At 43.8% G+C, this 16,080-nt stretch overlaps 1 protein-coding gene across 1 annotated transcript in view; it reads right to left on the bottom strand.

Annotated features, from left to right (window-relative positions):
* LOC140195259 (cryptochrome-1) overlaps positions 1-16,080 on the bottom strand; it is a 55,257-nt gene that overhangs the window by 32,968 nt on the left and 6,209 nt on the right. The window contains exon 2 of the mRNA XM_072253315.1: positions 7,481-7,589. Within this exon, the coding sequence (XP_072109416.1) occupies positions 7,481-7,589 (109 nt within the window). The remainder of the gene's footprint in view (positions 1-7,480; positions 7,590-16,080) is intronic.

Genomic DNA, 16,080 nt, shown 5'->3' with positions numbered 1-16,080 from the left:
TGCCTCAGTCCTTCTGTAGCCTCTCTACTTCCTCAAAACTATCTGTCCCTCCACCTACCTTCGAATAGTCTGCAAACTTTACAAAAAGCCATCAATTCCATCATTCAAATCAATATAATGTAAAAAGAATTGGTTTCAACCCAAAGCCCTGTGGAACACCACTAGTCACTAGCAGACAACCAGAAAAGGCTCCCTTTATTCCTACTCATTGCTTCCTGCCAATCAGCCACTGCTTTATCCATGCAGGAAACTTTCCTGTAATACCATGGACTCGTAGCTTGTTAAGCAGCCTCCAAGTACACAACATCAACTGATTCTTTTGTCTATCCTGCTTGTTATTTCTTCAAATATTTCTAACAGATTTATCAGGCATGATTTTCCCTTGAGGAGACCATGTTGACTATGGCCTATTTTATCATGTGCCTCCAAGTAACTCGAAACTACACCCTTAACAATTAACTCCAACATTTTCTGAACACTGAGGTCAGACTAACTGGCCTATAGTTTCCTTTCTTCTGCCTCTCTCCCTTCTTGAAGAGTGAGTGACATTTGCAATTTTCCAGTCTTCAGGAACCATTCCAAGTGATTCTTGAAAGATCATTACCAATGCCTTTACAATCTCTTCAGCCACCTCTTTCAGAACTCCAGGGTGTACACCATCTGGTCCAGGTGATTTATCTACCTTCAGACCTTTCAGTTTCTCAAGAACCTTCTCCCTAGGAATGGAAACTTCACACACTTCATGACCCCTGAGAGCTGGAGTTTCCACCATACTGTTAGTGTCTTCCACAGTGAAAACTGATGCAAAATACTTATTCAGTTTTTCCACCATTTCCTGGTTCCCCATTACTACCTCCTCAGCATCAGCGGAGTGGTCTGATATCCACTCTCGCCTCTCCTGGACACGGTTCTGCTCCCAAACATGTTCACCATCCAACAGCCTACAAGCTGGAATCGCAGCCAATGAGCAGAGTTCCAACACGGTAGAAGCTGCTGCTGCCTCAGAACAGACAAATCCATCCAAATGGTGTCACAAGCATCCATTCATACAGCATGTGGGCGGGGGGGGGGGGTGGTTAGATTAACCTCAGAAGGTTAAAAGGTTGACACTACATCATGGGCTGAAGGGCCTGTACTGTGCTCTAATGTTCTATCCACAGGCTGTACAGAAATCGGTTAGTAAATTCAGCCAGCTCCATCATGGACACTAGTCTCCCCAGCATCGAGGACATCTTCAAAAGGCGATATCTCAAAAAGATAGCATTCATCATTAAGGGCCCTCGTCACCTAGGCCATGCTCTCTTCTTGCTGCTGCCATCAGGAAGAAGGCGCAGGAGCCGCAGGAGCCTCAGGACTCACTCCACCAGATTCAGGAACAGTTATTACCCCAGAACCATCAAACTCCTGAACTGGCCTCAACTCATGTCTATATGACAGATGTTACCATGAGTTCTTGTGCCATCTCTCTGGCTAACTGCATTTTGTCTAGGAAAGACAATGCTCCAACCATTTTCTCAGAAGGACAACTTCACTGGGGGCTTTGCCTTCTCACCTCTCTCCTTACTGACCATGCATTAGCAGAAGGTTCTTCCTTTACCATTTCTGCTTCGAGTTGACCAAGAGAATCAGTACATCTTCCTCTAGTATGAGTGTGAGCATATTTTTTTTTGTTTAAGATCAAAGAAGCAGCCTTCCTTGGCTTTTTCGATAACTTCCAAAACTGGGACATGAACACCAGCATTCTGATTTCCAAGTTTAATCATAAAAAAATCAGCAGGTATTCCCTTATCTCCTTGTGGGGAAACTGCTTGTCCCACGATTTAGAAATACATCACAGTAGCAGGCCCTTCTGGCCCAGCGAACCACCTAAATTCACCATCTGACCAATTAACCGACTAACCAGCACGTCTTTGGAATGTTGGAGGAAACCGGAGCATCTGAAAGGAACCCATGCAGACATGGGGAGAATGGACAAACTCTTCACTGACAGTGGCAGGAATTGAACCTGGGTCTAGGGTCATGCAAGGAAGAGTGATCCTTGATCACTGGGCTTGGGCTAATTATGGACAAAGCCATCTCGAGTATAAATACTCAGCTGGAAGAACTATAGTTTATTCAGTGCCAAGATGGATTGGACTATGAGCAACCCTTGAGAGGAAATGGTTTGGGTCCAGGCCAAGCAGAACAAACAAACTAAAATTCCCTAGATGATGAAAGAGATTCAGGTTTTTTTAAAACCCAAGGAATGGATGATGAGAGTACATTATAAGCTTGGAAATTGGGATGTACAGCAGATGTCAGTTTAAAAATTAAGACCATAAGACATCGCCAGAGTTTGCTCTGCCACCCCATCATCGATGATTTAGTATCCCCCTCAACCCCTTTTTTTCCTGTCTTCTCCTTGCAACATTGGACACCCTGACTAACCAAGAACCTGTCAACACCTGCTTTAAATACACTCAGTGACCTGGCCTCCACAGCTGTCTGTGGCAATGATCTCCACAGATTCACCACCGCCTGGCTAAAGAAACCCCTCCTCATCTCTGTTCTAAATGGACATCCCTCTGTTCTGAGGCTGTGCCCCTCTGGTCCTAGACTCCCCCACTATAGGAAGCATCCTCTTCACATCCACTCTGTCTAGACTATTCAATAGGTTTCAATGAGATCCCACCCTCATTCTTCCAAACTCCAGTGAGTACAGGCTCAGAGCGCCTCATAAGTTAACCCTTTCATCCCCAAGATAATTCTTGTGAACCTTCTCTGGACCCTTACCATTGCCAAACAGCAATGAGGCCAAATACAGACACATCACATACAACGCATGTAGTTACAACCCAGCACATACACTCACTGAATAGTATCAGCACAAGTCCCTGACAGGCATGGCCTGAAGATTGACAGGTTGGCATAAGGTGTGAGGAGCACACTAATGTAACAACAGTATAATGTTACTGACACTACTATGTGTCAGTAAAGGTAAAGAGAGAAACAAGAGACAGCAAAGAGAATTGGCAATGAACAAGAAAGGGAATCAAGACAACTCTGGACAAAAGAATAGCACAAGGGGGGATTATACCCATTTACAGAGGAAAAGAGCGATGAATAGAGGTCTTAAGTATTCTTCATCTGCCTGTACAAGAGAAGATATTTATTTATGTAGAGATGCACCACAGAACAGGCACTTCTGCTCCTTTGAGCCACACTGCTCAGCAACCCACCAATATAATGCTAGTCTAATCACAGGATCATTTAGAATGATCAATTAAGCCATGAACCAGACTGTGGGAGGAAACCAGAGCACCCAGAGGAAACCCAACGCCCACGACCTAGTAAAGTCATGATGGCTGAGGTAATGGTCAAGATGAAAACTGATAAACAGAAAATAAGAGACTATTAGATTGGCAACGTGCACCATGATACAGTGAAAAGTTTGCCTTGCATACTGTTCATACAGATCAGATCATTACACATTGCATTAAGTTTTAAAGGTTTATCGATGATCAAAGTACAGAACTCTGAAATCATTCAATTCTCCAGGTATCTATGAAACCAAGAAAGGCAGCTCAATCATCAAGCCCCAAATCCCACCTCCTCATAAAAAAAACAAAACCTGAACAGGTTCGTCAACCTCCAAGTCCCTCCTCCCACATCAAAAACAGCAGACAAAACAGATCAGACACATTAACCCCTAAATCCCCCATCCCAGACAAAAAAACACCAAGAGCAAGTTAGAGCAAGATAAAACAACAATAATGCAGATTGCCATGTAACAGTTACAGAGAAAGTGCAGTGCAGGTCAACATAGGGAGGGAGATCAAAACCAGGCAGATTTTGATGAAGAAAGTTGATAACTATTACAGGCAGAGAGCATTCTGGTTTAATATGTGCACAGGTTTCTGAAGTGTGGGATACAGAACCAAGGGTTTAATAAATTATGCCTTCTAAGACCAAACAAATAAGGTCTAATCTAAACACGGGTTCAGCTCCAGCCCCTGTACAGCTTAGCAAAATGGCTTTGCACAAGAGAGACTTTGGTTATGTAGACAGACATTTCAAATTTAGGTTTAATTGCCATTCAACCATTCACACGAATACGGCTAAACGAAACATTGTTCCTCCGGGGCCACGGTCACACACAGCACACAATTACAATCCAGCACGTACACTCACAGAATACTATCAGCACAAGTCCCTGACAGGCATGGCTTGAAAGGTGACAGGTTGGCATAAGGTGTAAAGAGCTTGGTTATGTAAGACGGTACTACCTTACTGGCAACAGTGATACAAATATGTGAAAAGTGAGCAGTGCAGGATGAGAGTGTGTCTGCGAGTTGGGAGGTGGGAAGGGGACGCGGGGTGGCAGGACATTCAGACTGTGTACAGGAGGGGGACAGCAGAGTGTTAAGGAGTCCGGGGGAAGAGGCTGCCACCCAGCCTGACAGTCCTAGCTCTTAACCTGCTGTACTCTTTGTTCTCTTTAGAGAAGCTTGAAAGGAGAAGTGTGAGGTGTGTATACAATTAGAATAAAGAGAACGATTTTCCCCTCCCACCTTGGCAACAGGATGAAGGAACAGAACATACACAATCATGGCATATTGGTAAAGAAAGAGATCTTTTCCAGCGCAGCACTCACAACACAATCCACTGCCTGAAAACAAATTCAATTGTCATTTCATAAAGGCAGCACAATAGACTGAGGAACAAAAAGATTCCAAGGATTTGGAGAAAGACTGGTGAACTGAGACTTAGAAAGCTGACGTGCCCTTTTGTGTTGAGAAGGTTCAAACGGCCAGACAAGCATAATCACTGTCAGGACAAACTGCTGGAGAATACTGATCACCCAACGTGACCAAAGACTGGAGAATACTGATCACCCAACGTGACCAAACTGCTGGAGAATACCGATCACCCAACGTGACCAAACTGCTGGAGAATACCGATCACCCAACGTGACCAAACTGCTGGAGAATACCGATCACCCAACGTGACCAAACTGCTGGAGAATACCGATCACCCAACGTGACCAAACTGCTGGAGAATACCGATCACCCAACGTGACCAAACTGCTGGAGAATACCGATCACCCAACGTGACCAAACTGCTGGAGAATACCGATCACCCAACGTGACCAAACTGCTGGAGAATACCGATCACCCAACGTGACCAAACTGCTGGAGAATACCGATCACCCAACGTGACCAAACTGCTGGAGAATACCGATCACCCAACGTGACCAAACTGCTGGAGAATACTGATCACCCAACGTGACCAAACTGCTGGAGAGTACTGATCACCCAACGTGACCAAACTGCTGGAGAATACTGATCACCCAACGTGACCAAAGACTGGAGAATACCGACCACCCAACGTGACCAAACTGCTGGAGAATACTAATCACCTAACGTGACCAAACTGCTGGAGAATACTGATCACCCAACGTGACCAAACTGCTGGAAAATACTGATCACCCAACGTGACCAAAGACTGGAGAATACTCATCACCCAACGTGACCAAAGACTGGAGAATACTGATCACCCAACGTGACCAAAGACTGGAGAATACCGATCACCCAACGTGACCAAACTGCTGGAAAATACCGATCACCCAACGTGACCAAACTGCTGGAGAATACCGATCACCCAACGTGACCAAACTGCTGGAGAATACCGATCACCCTACGTGACCAAACTGCTAGAGAATACCGATCACCCAACGTGACCAAACTGCTGGAGAATACCGATCACCCAACGTGACCAAACTGCTGGAGAATACTGATCACCCAATGTGACCAAAGACTGGAGAATACTGATCACCCAACGTGACCAAACTGCTGGAGAATACTGATCACCCAACGTGACCAAAGACTGGAGAATACTGATCACCCAACGTGACCAAAGACTGGAGAATACTGATCACCCAACGTGACCAAAGACTGGAGAATATTGATCACCCAACGTGACCAAACTGCTGGAAAATACTGATCACCCAACATGACCAAACTGCTGGAGAATACTGATCACCCAACGTGACCGTAGACTGGAAGTGGCCAATTGTAACAAATCGGAAGCACTTGTGGTTTAGAAACACAGAAAACCTACAGCACAATACAGGCCCTTTGGCCCACAACGCTGCACCAAACATGTCCTTACCGGAGAAATTACCTAAGGTTATCCATAGCTGTCTATTTTTCTAAGCTCCATGTACCTATCCAGGAGTCTCTTAAAAGACTATCATATCCGCCTCCACCACCATCACTGGCAGCCCATTCCACGCACTCACCACTCTCTGCATAAAAAACATACCCCTGACATTTCCTCTGTATCTACTTTCAAGCATCTTAAAACTGTGCCCTCTCATGATAGCCATTCCAGCCCTGGGAAAAAGCTTCTGGCTATCCACATGATCAGTACCTCTCATCATCTTATACACCTCTATCAGGTCACCTTTCATCCTCCATTGCTCCAAGGAGAAAAGGCCAAGTTCACTCAACCTATTCTCATAGCACTTGCTCCCCAATCCAGGCAATATCCTTGTGAATCTCCTCTGTACCCTTTCTATGGTTTCCACATCCTTCCTGTAGTGAGGCGGCCAGAACTGAGCACAGTACTCCAAGTGGGGTCTGACCAGGGTCCTATACAGCTGTAACATTACCTCTCGGCTCCTAAACTCAATTCCATGATTGATGAAGGCCAATGCACCGTATGTATTCTTAACCACAGAGTCAACCTGTACAGCAGCTTTGAGTGTCCTATGGACTCTGATCCCAAGATCCCTTTCCCCCACCAAGCCATTAGACCGACCACACACACACACACATTTCAATTTTTACTCATTTCTTTCTCAATTCCTGCTAAAACGTTGTTTACATTTACATCATTTATTATATTGTAATTGTCTTTTACTGTGTCTATTGTCTTGTTTACTGTTTTGTGCACTTTATGTAGTCCCGTGTAGGCCTGAAGTCTGGTGTAGTTTTGTGTTGTTTCACATAGTCTAGTGTAGTTTTGTGTTTCATGTAGCACCATGGTCCTGGAGGATCATTGTTTCGTTTTTACTGTGTACTGTACCAGCAGTTATGGTTGAAATGACAATAAAAGTGACTTGGCTTGACTCTGATCCTCCACACTGCCAAGAGGTTATTGAGATGAGGTTATTGCAAGTTTTGTTTATCAGCAGAGGTCAAGGAATCTGTGGATTCATTGTGACAGTCGGCTGTGGAGGCCGTCATCGAGTATATTTAAAGCAGAGACTGACAGGTTCTAGATCAGTCAAGGTTACGGGGAGAAGGCAGGAGAATGGGGTTGAGAGGGATCATAAAAACAGTCATGATGGAATGGTGCAGCGGACTCGATGGGCCAAATGGCCAAATTCTGCTTCTATGCCTTATTGTCTTATGGACTAATAAAATACAGAACTTATTTAAAATCTATCTAACTGGTAAGAATGACTATGAGTAAACTTCAGATGTAGAGAACTTGCCTTGAAAAGCCGAGGGAATACGTCAGCCGGCTGCCCACGTATAACGTACAGCCGCAAGTTCAGCTCTCGAAGGCTGGCGTCAAGATCTTCCAGACACTGCAGCAGGAATCTGGTGAAACAAAGTTCCTAGATCATCTTTTATATATTAAAACAGAAGCAAGATAAGAGTGACCCGGGCACCAGGTCCAGCCAGGGAAGAATTCAACGTAGAATACAGGAGAATCAATTCTCTATTCATTTAGGCAAATAGAAGGGAAACCACTGAGTCCCAGTACCTGCATGCAGACCCTTACAACAGATACAAATATATTAGAGACTTCAAAACCAGATATTTCTAATTCTCCCTTAATGACTCAGCTTTGACAAACTTCTATTGATGCGTGGTAAAGAACATACTGACTGCCGCACAAGGGCCTGGTACAGGAACACCAATGGAGAAAACCTAGAAACAGTCATGGATACGGCCCAGCCCTCCCCTCCATTGAGCACATCGACAAGGAGCACTGTCGCAGGAAAGCAGCATCCGTCATCAATGACCCCCACCTCCCACCATTCAGCACATGCTCTCTTCCCACTGCTCCCATCCGGAAGGAGGTACAGGAGCCCCAAGACCCACACCACCAGGATCAGGAACAGTTATCACCCCTCAACCATCAGGTTCTGGAACCAGAGGGGATAACTTCACTTGTACAACACTAAACTAATTCCTGAACCTATGGGCTCACAACATGTTCTTGATACTTTTGCCCATTTATTTGTTATTTTTTTTGTGATTGCACAGTTTCTTGCTTTTTTTTTTACATGTTGGAAAAACCACACAGACAAACAACCAATGATCCTGTGTTTCTTTGTATTTACTGTGAATGCCCGCAGAACATAAATCTCAGGATGGGATAGGCAAGGAGAGAAAATAGGGTTAAATACAGAAACATAATTAACCGCATTTAACATAGAACAGTACAGCACTGCACAGGCCCTTTGGCCCTCGATGCTGTGCCGACCTTTTCATCTACTCTAAGATCAATTGAACACTTCCCTCCCACAAAACCCTCCAGTTTTCTATTATCCAGGTGAATATCTAAGAGTCTCTTAAATGCCCCTAATGCATGTATCTGCCTCTGCCACCACCCATGGCATGTCTGCACTGAGATTTTGACTGAGCAGTCCAATTTCACTGGGTAACATGATTTATGTATGACATACTTTGTCCTGTCTGGATGCAGCTGCCTTAATGGTTTTCTTTAAAATTACTTACCATACAGGTGCATATGACACCAAACTTAACTACACTCAGTACCCAGCACCTCCTGTGCATAATAAAGTGGTCACTGATGCTCTTCCACACACCACTGTTGTATTCATCGCCAGCATTTTATTTATTGCTCTTTCCTAGTTGCCCAACCTACTGCTGTGGGTCTGGAGCAAGGACGGCAGGATTCCTCCCCTAAAAGACATTAGTGAACCAGATGGGTTTTTATGACAACCGACATGGTTTCAAGATCATCAGATATTTTTATTGAATAGAAGTTCACCACCTGCTATGGTGGGATTCAAACTCATGTCCCCATCATATAACTGGGTCTCTGGATTACTGATCCAATGATAATTACCACTACACCAAACCTCCCCTTGAATTATTTGAACCGGTCTGGCTATCCTCCTCTGGCCTCTCTCATTAACAAGGCACGTTTGCCTGCAGCATGGCCTCTTACTGAATTTTTTTTTGTTTTTCCACACCATTCTCTGCAAACCTTAGAGTTTGCTGTGTGTGAAAATCACAGGAGATAAGCAGTTTCTGAGATACTCAAACAACCTGTTCTGGCACTGCAGTCATTCCACGGGTCAAAGTCATTTAGATCACATTTCTTCCCCATTCTGAACAGCTGAACCTCTTGACCATGTCTGCATGCTTTTATACATTGAGTTACTGCCATGTGATTGGCTGATTAGATATTTGCATCAACAAGCAGATGTACCTAGTAAAGTGGCCACTAAATGTACATCAAACTGTGCTGTCTTAACCCATCTTAAGATAGGCATGACATTAGGTAGAGGGATAGGGATGGGATATGTGCATAAAGAGAAGCCTTAAGATTTCCACATCCTCGCCATCCTTTATTGAACACAATCAAGTGTACCAGGAACATGTTTTTCTAGAAAATATCACCTTGTGCATGCACCAGCTTCCCAACTTTCTTTCTGGAAAGTAAAGTTATGAGGGCGTTGGATCCTGATGTTTCGTCGATCCTGTACCTTCTTCCTGATGGCAGCAGCGAGAAGAGAGCGTGTCGTGAACGGTGGGGGTCCTCGATGATGGAAGCTGCTTTGCTGAACGCTGTGCTCTCTGCTGGACAGGGCCATATCCACGGCTTTCTGTGGGACAGTCCCTCTGCGGTTCGCCATGGAAAAGGGACTGGAAACATGGCTTTCATGAAGGCATGTCAAGCTTCTTCCCCTCTCCTTCAACCCTTTACGATTTTTCTACTTTAATTTACATTGTGATGCAGATCCTGTTAAACTTCCAAATCCTTCAGAATCTGGTTAATATCACTGGTAAGTCACGAAATTTGTTGTTTTGCAACAGCAGTACTTGGCCAAAAACTATAAATTACAATAAGTATACCTCAAAAAATAAAGTTAGATAAATAAAGTAATGCAAAAAGAAAACACAAGACTGAGGTAGTTCATTGTCTGTTCAGAAATCTGTTGGCGAAGGGGAAGAAGCTGTTTCTGAAAGGTTGAGTGTGTGTCTTCAGGCTGCTGTACCTCCTCCCTGATGACAGCAGTAAGAAGAGGCAGGTCCTGGGTGATGGGGATCCTTGATGATGGATTTTACTTTCCTGCGCTAGCACTGCAATAAGACAGCCACATTCAAATAATGCAATACCCACCACTGAAACTTAGAAGTTTTCAGAAAGATACAAAGGCAACTGCAACCATAAAATAAAATCCAACTGAACAGTTAAATGTACTAAAAGTTCAAGCATAAATTAAACTATAGTTAAAACTACAATTTTATAGTCCAATTCAACAAAGGTAACAAACATTTTCCAATCGTGCACTTTAATATCTAATTTCAGCTGCTAGTAACTCTGATCTCCAGCATAACAGGCCACTTTCTCATTCAGAGCCCGACAGCCACTTCATGCAACTGTGAAAGGCTATCAACGCCCCTTTCCAGATGCTCCATTCTTAACTCAGTAGCTATAGGCCAGGAAAGAGCAACAAGTTCACTTTGGATCAACAATGCCCATCAACACTAATTTCCAAAGGCTCCAGTCTTAATTGAGATATAGTGCGGGATAGACCCTTCCAGCCTGACAAGCTACACCCCAGGACCAATTAACAGTAGCTCTTTGGACTGGGGGAGGAAACCAGAGCACCCGGAGGAAACCCATGCAGTCACGTGGAGAACACACAAGCTCCTTACAGACAGGGCTGGAATTGAACTCAAAGCAGAGTTGAAATAGTGTTGCACTACCTTGGTGCCCCCATCTAAGACCATAAGATATAGGTGCAGAATTAGGCCATTTGGCCCATCGAGTCTGCTCTGCCATTGCATCATGGCTGATTAGCCACAATATCCTACCTGCAGGAATGGGATGGCACGGTAAGCTCTCCTGATAGTGGTGGAACAGTGGCCACATGTGGTGGGTCCCCCAGTTCCACAGGTGATAGGTTGGTGGTGGTTGGTCAGAGATTTCTTCAAGCCGGCCTGGTTGAAATCCCCTGCAATGTTCGGGAAGGCTTCAGAGTGTGCAGTTTGATCCCTGCAGATCTTGATGCTCTTCTCCTCCAGTGCCTGCCTGACATTGGCCAGGGTGTGATGTACACTGCTACCAGGATGATGAGTGAAACTCCCTTGGCAGACCCTTGACCACTAGATGTACAGGACAGAGACAGAACCGGCACATCTGTGTACCACAGTGAGTTTACCATAAAACACACCCCCCCCCCACCTCCATGTCTCGTCTATGCAATGTATGGTAAAGCCTTTGGGCTGAACGCTGCATCCAAAATGGAGGGGGTGAGCCACGTTTCAGTGAAGCAAAGTACACAGCAGTCCCTGATGTCCCTCTGGTACTGTAATCCTTCTCTGAGGTCTTCAATTTTATTTTCCAGAGACTGTACGTTCACCAGCAGGGTAGTAATGAGAAGCGTCTCCAAGGCGTCTGTGCTGCAATCTAACTTGCAGCCCAACACTGGTTCCTTGTTTTCTTTCTCATAAAGTAAAACTGCACTCGTGACCTGAGCCTGCAGTTTGGGGTCTGCTGATTTTGAAGATCGATAGATTTTTAAAAAGTCTTAAAACAATGTAGTACCCACGGCTGTGATTGTGGATTTCAGCTGTAGTCATCCAAAATAGGAATATTTGATGGTTCCCATGGGAGCTGCACACAGAATTGCAGCCATCTTGGAACATCAATTCTAACACGAATGAATTAAATTTGAGGAGGTTTGATATGTCACCAACAACCCTCATAAACTTCCACAGAAGTATCGCAGAAAGCATTCTAACTGGTGGCATCATCGTCGGATATGGGGGTGGGAGGGCACTGTACAGGATCAGAAAAAGCTGCAGCAAGTTCCAAACTCAGTTAATTCCATCATGGGCACTAGCCTCCCCAGCATCCAGGACAACTTTAAAGGGCGATGCCTCAGAAAGGCAACGTCCATCATTCAGGACCCTCATCAACCAGAACATGCCCTCTTCCCATTGCTACCATCGGACTGGAACTATGAGGAGCCTGAAAACATATACCAATGTTTTAGAAACAGCTTCTTCCTCTCTGTCATCTGATATCTGAGTGGACAATGCAGCCATGAACACTACCTCAGTATTTTTGCTTTCTATTTGCACCTCTATTAAATTTTGTTATATACGTATTTCTTATTTAATGTATAGTTTGTTGTTCATATTGCACTGTACTGCTGCTGCAAAACAACAAATTTCATGACTTACGTCAGTGATATTAAACCTGATTCTGATTCTAAAACAATATTCTCACCCATTCTGTGAGGATTAAAGATGCTAAAGCGCTTCAAATCAGATCTGGCTCTCTCTACTTGCTTACGTTACTAAGTAAAGCATCAGACCGTCATAGCCATAAAATAGCACACACTTTGGCTGTCTGCCAAACGGCATCATTAAATTGTTTGATTGGTGTGAACATGGGGATTTTAGACTTCAGAAAAGTACTTAAGCTGTATATTCTCTGTGTAATGTGACTCAATAATTATGACTAAATTTAGCCCTCTGAACAGATTGTGTTATTTTCCTCAAATCCTTTATTTGGTCTTCTTCGATGCACATATAATTGCGTTATTTACCGTGTTATTTCGAACTTTCAAATATCAGGTTCAATTTCGTTTTGTTTTATACTCATTAAATAAACTTTATTCCAATTTATTCTTCAGCCCTATCAGGTTCCTTCTTTGTCAGACCTTTACCTCTTCCACCCAACACCTTCCAGATTACTTCATCCCCTTTATCTCCCTCTAACTTGCGGTAATTTCTACCCCTCTACCCCTTCTCTCTTCTCAGTCCCCATTCTGCTTTCCTCTCACCCCTTCTCTTCACCTACCTATCACCTTCCTCTTCCCTCCCTTTCGCTCATCATCCACTCTCCTCTCCTCTCAGATATTCTCAGGCATATACCTCTTCCACTTATCACCTCTCCCTCCCTCCATCACCTGCTGTTGTGTATTTAATATTTCAGTAATATTGTAAATATATTGTTACGCTAAGTATTGTTGTTTAAATAATTCATTATGGGTTATATGTAAAAGTACATGAATGGCATAAGTGTGTGAGTCTCACTAAAAGCAAAAAAGGAAACCGTACACGTTCTCCCAGGCTCCCGACTTTTTCTTTCATTTAGTTTTATACTTTAAAGTGACAAAACAACAGTGGCAATGAGGAAATTTTAAATGAACCTGAGATGACTACTTACAGGTTGAAGCACAGCCAAGTGTTTGAGTTAAAAAAAACAAATTTCAGCAGCACATTTTTCTCCCCCTTCATAAGAGGAGAAAGACTTTAAGTTAAATAAAATGCAGAAAATGGAGGAACTCATGGGTTCATAAACAGTGAGTTATCATCATTTTGTGCAGTGTTGTATGACGTAGGCAGTCATGGTCTCATAACCATGATTATTCTTGGCAAATTTTTCATTGCAAAACTTGCAGAAAATGTAAGATACTTACAAGGAGCATACCAGGCAGACAAAAATAAATTGACTACACAGGGACATGATAAAAATACAAAGTCAAGTAGCAGTTTCAAAAAGAGCACCAATCTGCATGCCGATGATAATAATGAGAATGACACAGGACTGAAAACTTACAGGAGACGACCAATATGGCTTACTCCAGAAGTGAACGGCAAATTAAAATGGAATTGGGCACCAGCTTGACTGTTTCACTCAACAAAATGAGTCTGAATAGCATTTCAAAGATACCTGCAAATATGCAACTAAGAACTTACACTGGAGAAAATAATTGAACACAGCGATGATGCACAAGAATCACACAAGTGTGCTGAGAAAATTCAAGCAGTGGTGGATGCCCCAAGGCCAAAGGACATGTCATAGTTGTGGTCCTTTTTAGGATTTGTCAATTACCATAACAGGTTCCTGCCAAACCTGACTACTGTGCTCCACCCCTGAATTCATTGCTACAGATCGGGAAGAAATGGCAATCAACAAAGCTGTGTAAGGTTGCTTTCAAATAGACTAAGGAAATGGTGACATTAAACACTCTACTGACACATTATGACCCACATTATCCAGTGAAGCTGTACTGTGATGCCTCACCTTATGGATTAGGTGCAGTCATGTCACATGTTATGAGTGATGGAAGTGAACGCCCCATAGCCTTGGCATTATGTTCCATTACCACTGCAGAGGAAAATGACCCACAGATCGATAGAGAGGCCTTGAGTTTGGTGTGGGATACAAAATATTTGAACCAGTATTTGTGTGGTAGAGGGTTTACCCTCATTACTGGTCATCAACCGTTGGTGTCTGTTTTCAGTCTGAAGAAGGATGTTCCACTAACAGCAGCAGGGATGGGCTCTGTTTCTTGGAAGGCACAATTACAATACCAAACTGAAGAGGATGGCTAATCACGCAAAAGCTGATGGATTGTCCTGCTTACTCTTTAAAAAGGAAATAACAGAAACATTTACAAGAGGACTGTCCTTAACATATTCTTCCCAATGCAAATCGAATGTTTCCTTGTTACTGCAAAGGTGATCCAAAGGGAAACCAGAAAAGAGGCCACATTGTCTAAGGTCTACATGGCCACCCAAAATGGCTGCACTGTACAGCAGAAACCCCTGTTCCATCATTTTCACCAGTGCCAGGATGAACTTGCCTTTGACTGAGGTTGCATTACGTGGGGATTGAGAGTTGACCCATCCAAGCCGAGAGCTGATGTGTAGGAGGAGCTACCTGCCAAAATGAAAGGACTGGCTCAAAGCTTTGCCTGGTGGCCCGGTATAGATCAGCTTGCCGTGTACTGTTCAGGGTGCTAATGCATTCAGAGAAGAAAGGTGTCCAGAGCTGTCAGAACCACCTCCTGCAGCCTCAGAGTCAGCTCCTACAACCACCACAGAGGAGGGCCCAGGACCCGAGAACTGTTTCAAAGCCACAAGTCTCATCTGCCAAGCAAGGTAGCTCTACCTTGTCAGGAAGTATGTTATCCAAGAGTAAAATCCTTCACAATGATTAAATATTGACGTGGAATGGGGTAATTTAAAATTTACTCTGCTGTGGATATCTATATAGTAGTCTTACTGAATTATATATACACACACGCACACATTCTTTATATAGTTGGAGTTTATAGCTAAGCAGAGAGGAGTGTTGTGTATTTAATAGTTCAGTAATATTGTTAATATATTTGATTAAACATTGTTATATAATTCATTAGGGGTTATATGTAAGAGTATGTGAATGGTATACGTCATTATGCCACCACGTCATAAGTGCGCACCTCTGAAAGAATGAAGACAAAACCATACATGTTCTCCCAGACTCCCATCTTTTACTTCCAATTAGTTTTATGTTCTAGAGTTACAAACCATTACACCTGCCCCACCTTCTTATTCTGGCTCTGGCCCCTTCCTTTCTAGTTGCGAAGAAAGGTCTCAGGCCAAAACATCAACTGTTGAGGGGAAGTGGTTGTTGCTGAACCTGGTCTATGAATACAGATTTCTATACCTCCTGCCTGATGGGAACAAAGAGAACCTATAATGGCCTGGATGGTGGGGATCTATGATTGATAGTATGGGTGGAGAATGTATATTAGACTACACCACAGATCTGGCTCCCCTCTTACCCCTTCTCACCTACCTCTGGTTCCCCTCCTCCTTCCCGTTCTCCCATGGCCCACTGTCCTCTCCTACCAGATTCCTTCTTCACCAGCACTTCACCTTTTCCACCCGTCACCTCCCAGCTTCTTTCTTCATATCCCTCCCCCTCAACTGGTCTCACCTATCACCTGCCAGTTGGTACTCCTCCTCCAGCAACAACCCCCCCCGACATGCTTCTTATTCTGGCTTCTTCCCCCTTCCTTTCCAGTCCTGATGCCTTGCT

The sequence above is a fragment of the Mobula birostris genome, chromosome 3, assembly GCF_030028105.1.
Source record: "Mobula birostris isolate sMobBir1 chromosome 3, sMobBir1.hap1, whole genome shotgun sequence".
Taxonomy (NCBI): Eukaryota; Metazoa; Chordata; class Chondrichthyes; order Myliobatiformes; family Myliobatidae; genus Mobula; species Mobula birostris.
Note: the sequence above shows the minus strand (reverse complement) of the source record. Positions and strands in the feature narration are given on the sequence as shown.